A 13,782-nucleotide genomic window follows, 5' to 3' on the forward strand; every position below is an offset into this window, starting at 1 on the left:
CTGTAATGTTTCAGGAGATTCATTTGGACTATTTAGAATCAAACTGCTTTTGAAAATTAGTCTTTCACAAATAAGAGAAAAAATCTAGACAAAATATAACTAAGTGAATTGTTTAATCAGAAATAATCACAGGTATCCATGCACATAGTGTTTTTCAAATTACAGCTTCAAAATACACATCAGCAAAGGATGAATGTTTACCATTATATATGACTGGCCAGTGACTGTAAATGTTTGAGCCAGTAATCAAATTACTTATAGCTGTTTCTTTCTTGTATTGCCATGGAACTCGGTTCCTAGGATTCTGTCTTGGGAGGGGCTATATATGCGCATATTAAGATTAAGATTTCCATGTTGTTTGTGATTTTAGATAGGAAAGCTAGTAGAATTCATTTATTTAACAGCTGGGAATACAGAGATGAGTAAGACACAGTTCCTGCTCTCCACATGCTTTGTCTGGTACAAAGATGCCGACCTTAAACAATAAAGGAGAAACTTGGAATCATTTTAAACAGCATCTTAACAAAAGTCAGATGTGCATTTTTGTAAAGACTACCTAGGACCTGCGGGAGAGACGGGACAGAGAGCTCAATAGGAGACTGACACACAGTCCCGGGGACTGGGGCTTTGCCCTTCTCCTCTCACACTGAGGAGCTGGGTCCTGGCTGAGCTTGCTTCAGCCTCCTCAGCCGATTTCCTGTCTCCCCACACACACCCTCACACCCCCCCCCCTTTTCCAGTCCTCTTTCATTCTCAGTGATCATATGATGCTCAGTGATCATCATATGGGTTCCTTTTGTGTCATAGACAGGAGCCAGTCTGAAACCGTTAACAAGGTGTCCTTATTTTCTTGTTTAGCAAATAAGACCTGGTGCTCCTTTTATCCACAAGAGATGGGTGAGCCTTCATTTTAGGGGACAAGACTTGAGTTTTCTGTTGATACTTTGTTGTTGGAAGGTTTACAGAGTTCTGTGGTAAAAATACCTTTCCTCCAATTTCTTAAAATTAAAAAAAAAAATTTAAAAGAAATTAGTTTAAAAGTGTTTACATATTATAAATATAGAATTCTCATTATCCTGTTTAGGTAGCTATTTTTTTCCCTAACTATGTTTATTAAGATAGAGTTGGTTTAGGGCCCTCCCTGGTGGTGCAGTGGGTTAAAGCACAACACAAAGAAGCTTAAACCACTTCCTCATGAGTTCGATCCCAGAAGAGATCCACATGGCGCGGCAGACCTCTCCTGACCTGCCCGCTGCTTGCCTCAGCAGTGTACTTCATCCATTTGTCTGTTCTGTACCCTACTCTGTCTCTGGTGAATCCTCTTACCCTCCGCATCTCTGGCCTGTACCCCAGTTCTATACGAATAAATAAATAAATAAATCTTTTAAAAAAAAAAAAAGATAGAGTTGGTTTATGTCATAGGAGATCTCAGTTCTCTAGCTGGGTTTTCTTCTCCTGATTTATAACTGGCCAACTATTTGAGAGGGTAGGGTAAGAGCACACACTCAAATCTTCAAAAGTAACGATTACAGCCAGAAAGTATATCAAACTTCGTTGTTTGAACTGCCAAGGAAGCAATTACTTCCTATTATAATTTTCTTCTCTTTCCCTACTTACTCTTACTCCCCCTAAATTTTAATCAAAGCCAAATGTTCCAGATCAGATGACTTTTTGCCCAAATGTAAATACATTGTTTGCCAAAAACCCTCAGAGAATGAGCAGTATTGACTGGTTAGTTACTATTTTCCACAGCAAGATCACAGTCATGATTTACTTTGAGATTTTATCATTATAAGTTATTATAGTTAAGCTACATTTTTGTCTTTTACCCAAATAAACAAGTCACTTACTTAAACCTCCTGGGGAGGCTTAAGAGTGATAGTTACATCTTGTTTTTTAAGTACCATAATACAAAGGACTGTTTAGAACTAGTCAGGTTATGGTAAATAGCTATTAACTCTGGAATAGAAACCTAGTATTATACTTTTTACAGACTGGTTTATACTTGTCCATTTTATTTTGAAAAGGATTGCAAGCTATTGGGCTAGGCAGAAAGAATTTACTGTCCTTAGCACTTTTAGAGAGTTTAAAGAGTTGCTAAGAATTCAAAGGTTAACTTTATGGGAAAGATTAAAAAAGTGGCCATTTCTACTAGTTTTACCTAACTGACTTAGAGAGTTAGAAAGGGAATTTTAAACTGAGCTCTCTTTTAAAAATTAAAGAACACTGAAGCTTTTTCCCCACTGTGGACTATGCAGAGGACTTAATATTGCATTATTGTAAAGCTAGAATCTGCCAGATAATATTAGATAACTTCATGTCTTCAATTTCATTGTAGCAAAGTGACTACTTAGTTAGGCTATCATAAAACTGGTGAGTTTATGTGAGAGGGGAAAGGTGCTGCTTCTGTTACCTTAATGTATGTGATTGTGAGCTTGTGGAGACCTAAATAGTTGCGACTACATTCTGGGGGTCATCCTAAATACTTCTGTGCCATCAAAGTTTCTGCCAGTTTTTTGTTTTGTATTTTTTCGAAACTTTTTTCGAAACTTTTTCTTCACCTCTCATGTGGAGTTACTCTAGTTCATGACTATTTTATTTGGACTGCTGTATCAATTTACTAACTCAAATCCATTCATGTAGCACCAGTGACAGTGTAGAACAGTAATCCTCAAACTATTTTGTGTCCTTAGTAAGAAATATTTTATATGGCAACCCGAGGCATGTGTGAATAATTGAAACAAATGTTTCAGGAAAAACAAAAATCTTACATTAACTATGTACATGCAATCTGTTTAATTTTTTTTTCTATTTCATTAAAAAGAATGTTGTTTCCCTTCCACTAAATGATTAGTTTGAGTAACATTGAATACTGTGACCATATTATTCCTGTGTAAAATTCTTTGCATAGCTTCTTAATATCTTTATGATAAAGCTGAAACTCCTTTATGATAAAGGGTCAGAATGTCAGAACATTTATTACCTGACCGTATCTCTTTACTGGGCCTCACATTTCATTTCAATAAATCAGTACTACTTTTCATGGCTCCTTGTAGTGTGCCTTTGTTTATGATGTCTGCCCTGTTGAAATTGTACCACATGCGCTTCTATAGAGCTTTAGTGATTCACTCCTAAGACTAACATCAGACAACAATAACCAAGTTTTCCCACCTCTTTTCTCTGCCACTGTACCACATTAGGTAGTTCTTTGTTACACATATTTCTGTTTCATCTGCTTATCGCTGTGTCTTACCATCCCACAAGACAGTACATATTTGAGAAAACATATTTGAGAAAACAAATAAACTTAAGTTTAACAGGGGATGTAACACATCATTATTTGGATGGATTATGAATAAGATTCTTACATTAAAAAGAAAATCCAATCAGTATTCCTTATGATCTTTGGCTTTGTGGTTACATTTCTGTGTTTGGGATAGGCTTTCATATACTCATAATTTGATAACCTAGGGGCATAGCTCATGATTTAAGGACAGACTTTCTGCTTTAGATATTTTCCCCAGATTTCAATAATTAACAACTCACTGAGGGAACAGTATATAATTTCATGATACCTAATATTATACTGAAGTTTGCAGACTAGCAGAAAACAAGTGACATAGAAGACCTTAGGTCAATAAACAGCTGAAATTTGCCACCTATGCATTATGATGACTCTGCTTGGAATTGCGTCCAAGTTATGTAATGCCTGAGATGAAAAATGAGTTGTAGTATAGCTGTGGAAATATTTCTCTAAGGCAACATGGCTGTGACACTCTGCCAAGTTAGCCAACTACATTTTTGTCTGGTATCAGCTGGATTCTGCTTTGAATCCAGAATTCTATAGAATTCTGATAGAAGTAAACACGCAACATAGAAGAAGGTGGGATAAAATGTAGCTTGTTTTTGGCCATGGCAGGCACCAGTGGGGTGCGTGAATCTCCTGGTTCCAGCCCGTAACAGGTGCTAGTGTGGATTCTTGGAATATGAATTAGGTACTTTAATCCTTTCACATCCCTACTCCAGCCAGCAACAAAGATCCATTTCCCCATGTAACACTCTTCTCTGTTTGAAATCTATGGAATATTTTCCCTCGTCCCAATACAATCATTAAAAAATTTGAGGCTAGTCAGCTGTGTAGCTTGCCTTTGTGTCTATATGACCTTGAGTGACTAGCATGTTACTGTTGGTGAGTAATCCAGACACTACTGAAAGTCTGTAATGTGGCAACAGTCCAACATTTTGGTGTATTTGAAATGAAAAGGTGATTTTAAGACTTATAAAGAATTAGTTGCTGCGTAAATAACATGTTACCAGATTTCAATGATTTGGTTTTCTTACCAGATTAGAAATGACACTTTGATCATGTATTGCTTATAGACTAGCTGTAATGAATCCCATAGAATGTTGGGATTTGACCCTCTGATGATGAGTACTGTAACTTGTCTCTGCTTAAAATTTTAATCATTTTCATGCTTAGTGAAATAAGCCAGAAAAAAAAGGAAAAATACCAGATGGTTTTGCTCAGCAGAAGTATAATGGACCAGGCAAGAAAATAATAATAATAATGAACAACTATCTGCCAGAGACATTTTACAGGGATGGAGTGAGGAATGGGATCAAAAACATTGGGGGGAGGGAAATGCACTGGACTATGGGTGCATTTGGTGATGGCACATGGGTGATTTGGTGATGGGAAGCCCATGGTGATTACAACTAAGATGAAAAAATGCACAAAATGATGTAAAAATAAGCTATTATATTTTTTAAAATTTTAATCATTTGGTTCTATAGTGGTAAATTCTCTAGAAGGATAGGATTATAATAACAGGCCCTGGATAAATGGACTTGATTTCTATCTTATGGCTTTTCTTCTTGCTGGAATTGTTTAGATTGATAAGGAATGCAATATTGTTCTAACATTTTCTCAAGTCCTGTTCAGTCTGTGAAAAATCAGTATATCTATCATGAATGAGTAAATAACTAATTTAAATATTTTTGTGTAGCCTGGAACAGGTCTTTGAATTACAATATGTCACTGAAATTAACCAAATTGTCATTGTTCTTTCTCCTATGTTTCCTTGTAATATAGAAGAATTTTGAGTTTTCTTTCCCTTTAATAATCATGTTTGAAATCTAATGCTTCTAGTTTTGAGTACTATGATATCCTATTATTCTATTTCACATATTTAAATTTATATTTAAGTATATTAAAACTTAGCCCTAAGTATATTAAACTTAGAGACTAATATTTCAGGAAACTATTGAGTTCTCAGTGTCTCAAGTTTAAACTTGGAAATCTGAAACTTACAACCTAAAACAATGTTTTTCTTCCTAAAGCTCTTTCACCATGCCTGGGTCACTTCCTTTGAATGCAGAAGCCTGCTGGCCAAAAGATGTGGGAATTGTTGCCCTTGAGATCTATTTTCCTTCTCAATATGTTGATCAAGTGGAGTTGGAGAAATATGATGGTGTAGATGCTGGAAAGTATACTATTGGCTTGGGCCAGGCCAAGATGGGCTTCTGCACAGATAGAGAAGATATCAACTCTCTCTGCATGACTGTGGTCCAGAATCTTATGGAGAGAAACAGCCTTTCCTATGACTGCATTGGGCGGCTAGAAGTTGGAACAGAGACAATCATCGACAAATCAAAATCAGTGAAGACTAATTTGATGCAGCTCTTTGAGGAGTCTGGAAATACAGACATAGAAGGGATAGACACAACTAACGCCTGCTACGGAGGCACAGCTGCTGTCTTCAATGCTGTCAACTGGATTGAGTCCAGTTCTTGGGATGGTCAGTTACATACCTCTACATCAGAGACTCGTATAGTATTTATTGTGTTGATCGTCTCATTGTGTACTAACAAAAAATATTTTTCAGGACGTTATGCCCTGGTAGTTGCAGGAGATATTGCTGTATATGCCACAGGAAATGCCAGGCCTACAGGTGGCGTTGGAGCCGTTGCTATGTTGATTGGGCCAAATGCCCCTTTGATTTTTGAACGAGGTGAGTGTTTGGGAAAGCATGTTTTTTTTATTACCAAAGTAAATGAGAAAAAGTACCTTTCCTGTAGTCAGACATTAAATAGCAAGTTTAATTTGTTTTCAGTTCATTAGTGCAACTATTAAATTTATTATTAGAGCAATCTAACAGTTGCGCTAATGAACTGAATCCTAGTTAGATTTATGAAACTTGCATGAACTTGCGTGCAGTTGCTCTATCAAAGGAGTCTTAGACATGTCCGTGGGAACCCTTCATGTTTCATTTTCATTACATTCACCTTGTGACAGTCACACGGCAGGTGGTGGGAGGTGGCTAGGTAGTTAAGAAAAAGCCCCAGATGACACAGTATATTTCCTAACACACAAACATCAGGCAGCAGATCTACACAGACACCTTTCTTTTTGATTCTAATAGGACTCCGTGGGACACACATGCAACATGCCTATGACTTTTACAAGCCTGATATGCTTTCTGAGTACCCGATAGTGGATGGCAAGCTCTCCATACAGTGCTATCTCCATGCCTTAGACCGATGCTATTCTGTCTACCGCAAAAAGATCCGTGCCCAGTGGCAGAAAGGTGGGTTTGATCTGTTTTTGTTGGTTTGGTATCTGTTGAGGACAGTGTGATGTGCTGGGTGTCTTCAGAGAAGAAATGGTTCTGGGACACTAATGAAGGAGGCTCAAACTGCCTCATGGGCTTCTTTCATTAGTGTCCTAGAACCATTTCTTCTCACACATAAGTAGTGTTTTCCTGTAGTTTCTGGGGAGCTATAATTTACGAGATGTGATAAGCTTTGGGAAAAAAAATCTCTGCAAAAAATACTTAGTTGACCTACTCTCAGTAAGAAAATCAAAAGTAGGGTAAAAGACTCTTTTTAAAAAGAATAAAATGACTTCCATTTTATTTATCTTTTGAGAGATACTTTCTACTCTGACCCAGGGAAAACTCATGAAAATAAATTACTGAAGTGATCCTTGCATAGCTCGAGCGCATCTTTACTTATTTCAGTTTCATCATTAATCTCCATCTTTAAATAAGTTCTTGAGATGGTATTTGGATTCATGCTATTAAAGCACATAGTATCATGAAAGTATGCTTTTCCCATAGTCTAGAAAAAGCTCTATGTGGATTGTGAAAGAGAGTTAAAAATAATATTCAATAACAGGTGGCATGGAGGTTAAAGTCTCAGCTACCAAGCTATCACCAGCCATTGCAGAAGGAGTTCGAAACCCCAGGCAGGGAGCGGACTCATGTGGTGCAGCAGACCGCTCCTGTCTTGCCCATTGCTCCCCTCAGCAGTGTAGTTCAGTAGGTCTGCCTGCTCTGCACCCCACTCTGTCTCTGGTGAACCCTCTCACTCTGCCACACTTCTGGCCTATACCCCAATTCTTGTATGCATAAATAAATAAATCTTTAAAAAAATAATATTCAATAACAGATACTAAGAAACCTATTGACACTGAATAAGAATCATTCTTGCAGCCTGTAGTGTTGTACTGAGTGCAGTGTGATACATCCCTAATAGCACAGTGACTTTAGCTTTTTTTTTTTTTTTTTTAAAGATTTATTTATTTATCCATATAGAACTTGGGTACAGGCCAGAGATGCGGAGGGTGAGAGGATTCACCAGAGACAGAGTGGGGAGCAGAACAGGCAGATCAACAAAGTACACTGCTGAGGGGAGCAGCGGGCGGGTCAGGAGAGGTCTGCCACGCCATGTGGTCTCCTCCGGGGCAGGCGGGAATCGAACTCATGCGGAAGTGGCTTTAGCTTCTCAGTGCAGTGCTTTAACCCGCTGCGCCACCAAGGAGGGCCGACTTTAGCTTTTTTTAATTAGGGCGCTGGAAGAAGTACATTTTACATTCTTTGTGTGTGCTAAACTCAAACAAGTGTAATAAAATGTTTTTCTTATAAAATACTCCCATGCTGGAAATTATATAGTTTTCTGTTGTCTACGTTATCCTGTTTGATTTTTAAAACCTCACACTTATTAAATTGAAACATACTCACCTTGACTTACTAAATTTAGTAAACAACCAATAGGTTATGACTCTGAAGTTTGAGAAACTGTGATATAGTAGTGTTTGTTACCGCTAGTGTCCCTGTATGCATTTTAAGAGATACTCCAATATAAGGTATATTTTTAATTGCTATTTAAAGAATAAAAACATCCTAGTGCTAAAATCAAAATGCAAAAGTTAATGACTTATATGAATTCCATAATTTTTTAAAATTTTCTTTCAGAGGGAAATGATAAAGATTTCACCTTAAATGATTTTAACTTCATGATCTTCCACTCACCCTACTGTAAGCTGGTTCAGAAATCCCTAGCTCGGATGTTGCTGAATGACTTCCTTAATGATCAGAACAGAGATAAAAATAGTATCTATAGTGGCCTGGAAGCCTTTGGGTAAGAGGAATTGTTAATACTTTCTTACTTTCTGAATGAGAACATTTTTTAAATCTGGATAGACGGTTATATGTTCAGACCTGAAAATTTTAGGCAAAGGAATGGTGGCAGTTTGGATATGTCATTAATGAAGAAATGAGTCCCCAGGTGGTAGCGTGCCTGGTGAATTCTTTACTTGGGTTTCCCGATTTCCTCCCTTTTACTCCACTCCCAGTGCCCACATGATACTCTAGCCCTGTTTGTACTGCACTAGCCACTTAACGCCTCCTGACTCTAACCTGCTCCCTTTCCTGCCTGCTGCCACTACTGAAATCTGCATCATCTTCCCGCTACCATTTTTCCACTTTCCCAACAGGCTATGCGGGTTGAACTCATTCTGTTTCTCCTTGCCTGCACAAATGTCTTTTGATTCCCTTGCAGTGTTGCTCTTCATACTGACTGGGGAAAACAGACTCATACACTTATAGATTAGAATTTTAAGCCCCCACTATCTAATATAAAGGTATGGTCTTTGAACACTGTAAAATGTCTTTTTGTTTTTTCTAAATTTTTCAAAGGGATGTTAAATTAGAAGATACCTACTTTGATAGAGATGTGGAAAAGGCATTTATGAAGGCTAGTTCTGAACTCTTCAATCAGAAAACAAAAACATCTTTGCTCGTATCAAATCAAAATGGAAATATGTACACATCTTCAGTGTATGGTTCCCTTGCTTCTATTCTGGGACAGTAAGTATAAATTTCAGCTGTTTAACTTCCCTTACTTGGGAATGTTAGATTTCTAGATCAAATCTGGCATCAGGCTTGTTGGTGATTGGTCACAGGATGATATTTCATTTCTGGCCTCTATCCTATTGCCAAGTGACAAAGGATATTTGGGGTGAGGTTACATTTATTCCAGTGTTTTTCATATTGACTTTCCTGGCTGCTCTTCTCATGGTTTTATTATTCTTGAGCTGCAGTTGAACCATACATCTCTGGTTGACAAAGTCACTTATTTTATGATATAAAAACTTTCATAAAGCCCCATCATTTCCAAAGAGATGAAAATGTTTGTTTGTAATCTGCTTACTGTAATCACAAACTTTACATTAGTTCCTTAATTTTACCCCATTTTATGGCTTGCCACACATTTTAGTTTGGGATCAGCTTAGCTTTCCAGTCTTTTCTTTTCCCCATGCCCAGGTTTTCACCTCAGCAGCTGGCAGGGAGGAGGATCGGAATATTCTCTTATGGTTCTGGTTTGGCTGCTACTCTTTACTCCATTAAAGTTACACAAGATGCCACACCAGGTAAAAATGCGCGTCTCCCAGCATGACTTTAAGAGCCTATTCAGTGAGGTGCTTCAGTAAGCTTTTCAACAGACTCTTCCATAGATCATTCGCTTTTAATCTTCAGTAAGTACTTCTCTTAGCATAGCCCGATCTTACTTGGAAGAATAGAAGTATGTCTAAGTCAAGATAGTATCTTTCCTTTTTTTCAAGGCAGAAAACATCAACATAAAAATTTTTTAATGCCATAGTGTTAAGACTTTTCCTTCTTAGGCAAGTATCTTTATCTTATCTCATTTTTAAGCCTATGTAGGTAGGAGAAAGGAAACATCTATTTAATGCAGGCAGCTTTTGAGTTTTCACACTAATGACTGAGTATAATTATGAGTGACTAACACTAAATCTATCTAGCTTGATTTTGTACTAAGTTATCTAATTTTTATAGGTCTGTGGTCTTGTCTGCATTTAGGGAAGCTGTGTGCCTTCCCTGAGTATGAAGGAACAAAAACATGGAGAAAACTGAGGGAAGACAAGGCATGACTTTAAAACTGTATCATGGATGAACTATAGAAGGTTATTTATAGTTTTAAATCCCACCTGCTTCCTAACTTGTCTGCTGGTTGAGACCAAACAGTCTAGTCAGAGGTCATAGGAAACTATATCAGAAGCATCTTTAAACAGTAGGTAGTGCTAAAAGAAATGAAAGGTTTTCTATTTGGTGAGATTTTGTTCAGTCTTTTGGACATGTGATAGTCTTGTAATATTGAAATTATTTATGGTTTCAGGGTCTGCTCTTGATAAAATAACAGCAAGTTTATGTGATCTTAAATCAAGGCTTGACTCAAGAACTTGTGTGGCACCAGATGTCTTTGCTGAAAATATGAAGCTCAGAGAGGACACTCATCACCTGGGTAAACATATTGGCTTATTAATAAACATAAATATGTGCCCAGTAGCCTATTGGGTGCTACAGTAACATTAAACAGAATACATTTAATATAAGGCTATCTGGGTTATTCAGTACTTATCTGATGTATGTGAAAATTAAAGGGAAATATCTTAACTTTAGTCATATTACCAGATGAGTTTTGTATCATAATGTTTCATACTCTCTGCCTTTCCTCAGTCAACTACATTCCCCAGAGTTCAATAGATTCACTCTTTGAAGGAACATGGTACCTAGTTAGAGTGGATGAAAAGCACAGAAGAACTTATGCTCGGCGCCCCTCCCCAAATGACACTTTGAATGAAGGAGTAGGACTTGTTCATTCAAGCACAGCAACTGAGGTAGGTAAAGTTCATTATGTTTGGTCTTGTGTTTTGATAGGGTAAGAAATTTCCATCCTCAGATTTCAGGGCTTTTAGGAGTGCTAACTGAAATTTAGCAACTTAAAGGATTATTTATAAAGCAGAATCTCCGAGCAAGGGCTCTGGGGTTGGATTTGCATTTCCTAGTTGTATAATGTGCTTTGTGCTTACATTTAAAGTGCACAGTGAATACAAGGTTTTCTTAATATTATACCAAAATTAAAGGAAGTCTGATCTAGAAAGAAGGTTCACAGGGAGGCTATGTGTTGGTGAGAGGTGACATGGGGTGAGCTATTGAGCCCCTCACATCCTTCTCAGCCACTGTCAAATTTATCAAAAAGTAACAGTAATGGCTATGATTTGAATTGCTTTTATATACTAGGCACTTTGTGTATATTCCAAATTTAATCCTTATGTAAAAAAACAATAGGAGGTAAGTGCTACTACCCCCATTTTAGAGATGGGGCTACAGAAAATTAAATGACTTGACCAGGATCATGGCCAGTCTTCAAAAGAAATAACTGCAGTTATTTTTTATGTGCATCACAAATCTGCTGAATGCATAGTCTTGGTTCTTACTATTATACAAATTAGGTGGCAGATCAAGCTACTGGTGTTTGGTTATGAATAACTAAGCCACTCTGCGTGGTGGATCTCTGGGGCCTCCTGATTTGGATAATTATATAATAGATTACCAGTTGCTATAGATAGTGCCCTTCTATTAGTTATTTTATTGCAACTTTAATTTTTTGGAATCAACACCATTTTTCTTTGATTTCAGCATATTCCAAGTCCTGCTAAGAAAGTGCCAAGACTCCCTGCAACAGCTGCAGAATCTGAAGCCGCTGTCATCAGTAACGGGGAGCATTAGGATACTATGAGGAGGAAGACTTCCACGTGGTGGGTGGGAAGGGTGTATGTGGGAATGGTTGTGGGAATGGGATGTCTGGGGACAATTTTTAAGGATTTTTATGTTGCTTAAAATGTCATGTGACTGACATGGAGCCTGGAAAGCTGTAGTGTTCTTGGGAAAGTCTCTGCTCAATTTGCTATAACATGCTTCCTGTTGTGGTCTCGCCAGCGCTTACTGTACTCGAATGTTAAGGGCTTTGTAAAACTTCGTACCTCTCTGGCTATTTGTATGCATGAAGTTTAGTTTTTAAGTGTGGTATGATGAATTGTGTGCTTCTGGCAGAAAGCAGCAGAAGTACGAGTTTCCAATTTTAATTTTTTTAAACGTGTAAAAATTTTATACTTTGAACAAACTAGATGACTGAAAGCACCTGTGGTTTTTGAAAAAAGTTTCTAGTTTAGCGAACATGATCTTCAAATGTGATATGCACAATTCCCATATGGAGATGGCAAGACAGATGTGCCCTTTGTCCAAAATGTATACATCCTGAAGGGGGAAGAAGGAATTGAGATGGTAACAGTGTTTCTGAAAACTAGAGTGTTGCTGTGAAAACAAGCTAGCGGTGAGGAAAGTTACTGTAATGAGGAAAGTTACTGTAATGAGTGACGAGACCTGGGACATAGGGCCCTCTTGAAGTCTGGAAGTAGCCGTGGGCCTGCTCCCGAGTGAGTTCAAGGTGGATTATGTTGACCAACATTGAAATGTTATTGAAGCTGCATATGAGGAAGTTTGTATTGTTATCCCTCTTTGCACCTTATTTTGAAGAATAAATAAAGCATTTTTTGTGACTGCCTTTTTAAAATTTTAAACAAGGACATGGGCAGGGCATGATTAAGTTACTTATGCGTCAGTGTCACAAATTCAACTTAAGAACAACCTAAATTCATGGTGTAAGTATTCTTTCCCCCCTTTTTGTATCCAGCGAAAAATTAAAAGTACAAAGGAAATTTTTACATAGTATGACCAGCCAAAAAGACTATTCTACTTCAAAGTCTGGAGGTAGGATTCTTCAAGCACCTTAAAAAAACCTAACAAACTATCACATGGGATAAATAAGACAACTGGTTAGTTTTGTAGATCTTTTTGGTGCTGAACTATGACATGAGCCTTATAGATTGTAAAATAGAGATAGTTGGAACTAATGTACAGAACTACATTTTTTAAACTTTATTTGCAGTTAGATCTGTGAAGTTTCAGTTATCTAAATAAACTCACACAAATATGAAATGTAATGTTTCAAATTGCAAGGTAATATGTAATGTAGTGTTTGTAAAATACTCTTGTCTAATATTAACGAGTAGCATTTTGATTTGTACAGTCATAATTTGTTAAAATGACTTCATTTTAACATCCACGGATGTAGATTAATAATGTAAGTTCAGATTTAAAAAATGATGGGGAAACGGTGCATGTAATACTTTTGCAAGTATTGGGAGTTAGCTATGTTTTGAAAAGTTATTTAACTTTGGGGTATCAGGAAGTGGGTTTTCTCAAAGTCCATTGCCGGCAATGGGCAGGCCTAGTAATAATATTGGCACAGAGCATTAACTGTATACCTTATTAACAGTGAGGTGAATAACTTTGAATAAAATTTGAGAAATATTTCAAATATTTGAGTATTCTTTTTCCCTCTTGAGCTAATAATTTAGGCAAGAAATCAGCTAACATGCTATTTTTAAATATGGGCTTTCCCTTCAGGTCATTCACTAACTCATTTTTCATTAGATACCTGAAAACTCTACATAAGCCAGGGGCTTATGCTGAAAATCAGAAATAACTGAAATCAGAAATAACATTTACAAGGTATATCATCTTGCCTTCAAGAGCTATTCATAGTATGGAAGAATTTATTTTGGTAAAGTATTGTCCT

General features: G+C 37.2%; 1 protein-coding gene across 1 annotated transcript; it reads left to right on the forward strand.

Annotated features, from left to right (window-relative positions):
• The first annotated feature begins 5,340 nt into the window (after positions 1-5,340).
• Positions 5,341-13,519, forward strand: HMGCS1 (3-hydroxy-3-methylglutaryl-CoA synthase 1 (soluble)). Its single transcript, XM_004678341.2, has 9 exons — positions 5,341-5,798; positions 5,886-6,011; positions 6,423-6,587; positions 8,256-8,421; positions 8,979-9,149; positions 9,606-9,712; positions 10,477-10,602; positions 10,818-10,978; positions 11,781-13,519. The coding sequence occupies exons 1-9, from the start codon at positions 5,351-5,353 to the stop codon at positions 11,868-11,870; spliced, it is 1,560 nt and encodes a 519-aa protein (XP_004678398.1). The 5' UTR covers positions 5,341-5,350; the 3' UTR covers positions 11,871-13,519.
• The last annotated feature ends 263 nt before the right edge of the window (positions 13,520-13,782 follow it).

The sequence above is a fragment of the Condylura cristata genome, unplaced genomic scaffold, assembly GCF_000260355.1.
Source record: "Condylura cristata isolate star-nosed mole 26May11 unplaced genomic scaffold, ConCri1.0 scaffold00007, whole genome shotgun sequence".
Classification (NCBI taxonomy): domain Eukaryota; kingdom Metazoa; phylum Chordata; class Mammalia; order Eulipotyphla; family Talpidae; genus Condylura; species Condylura cristata.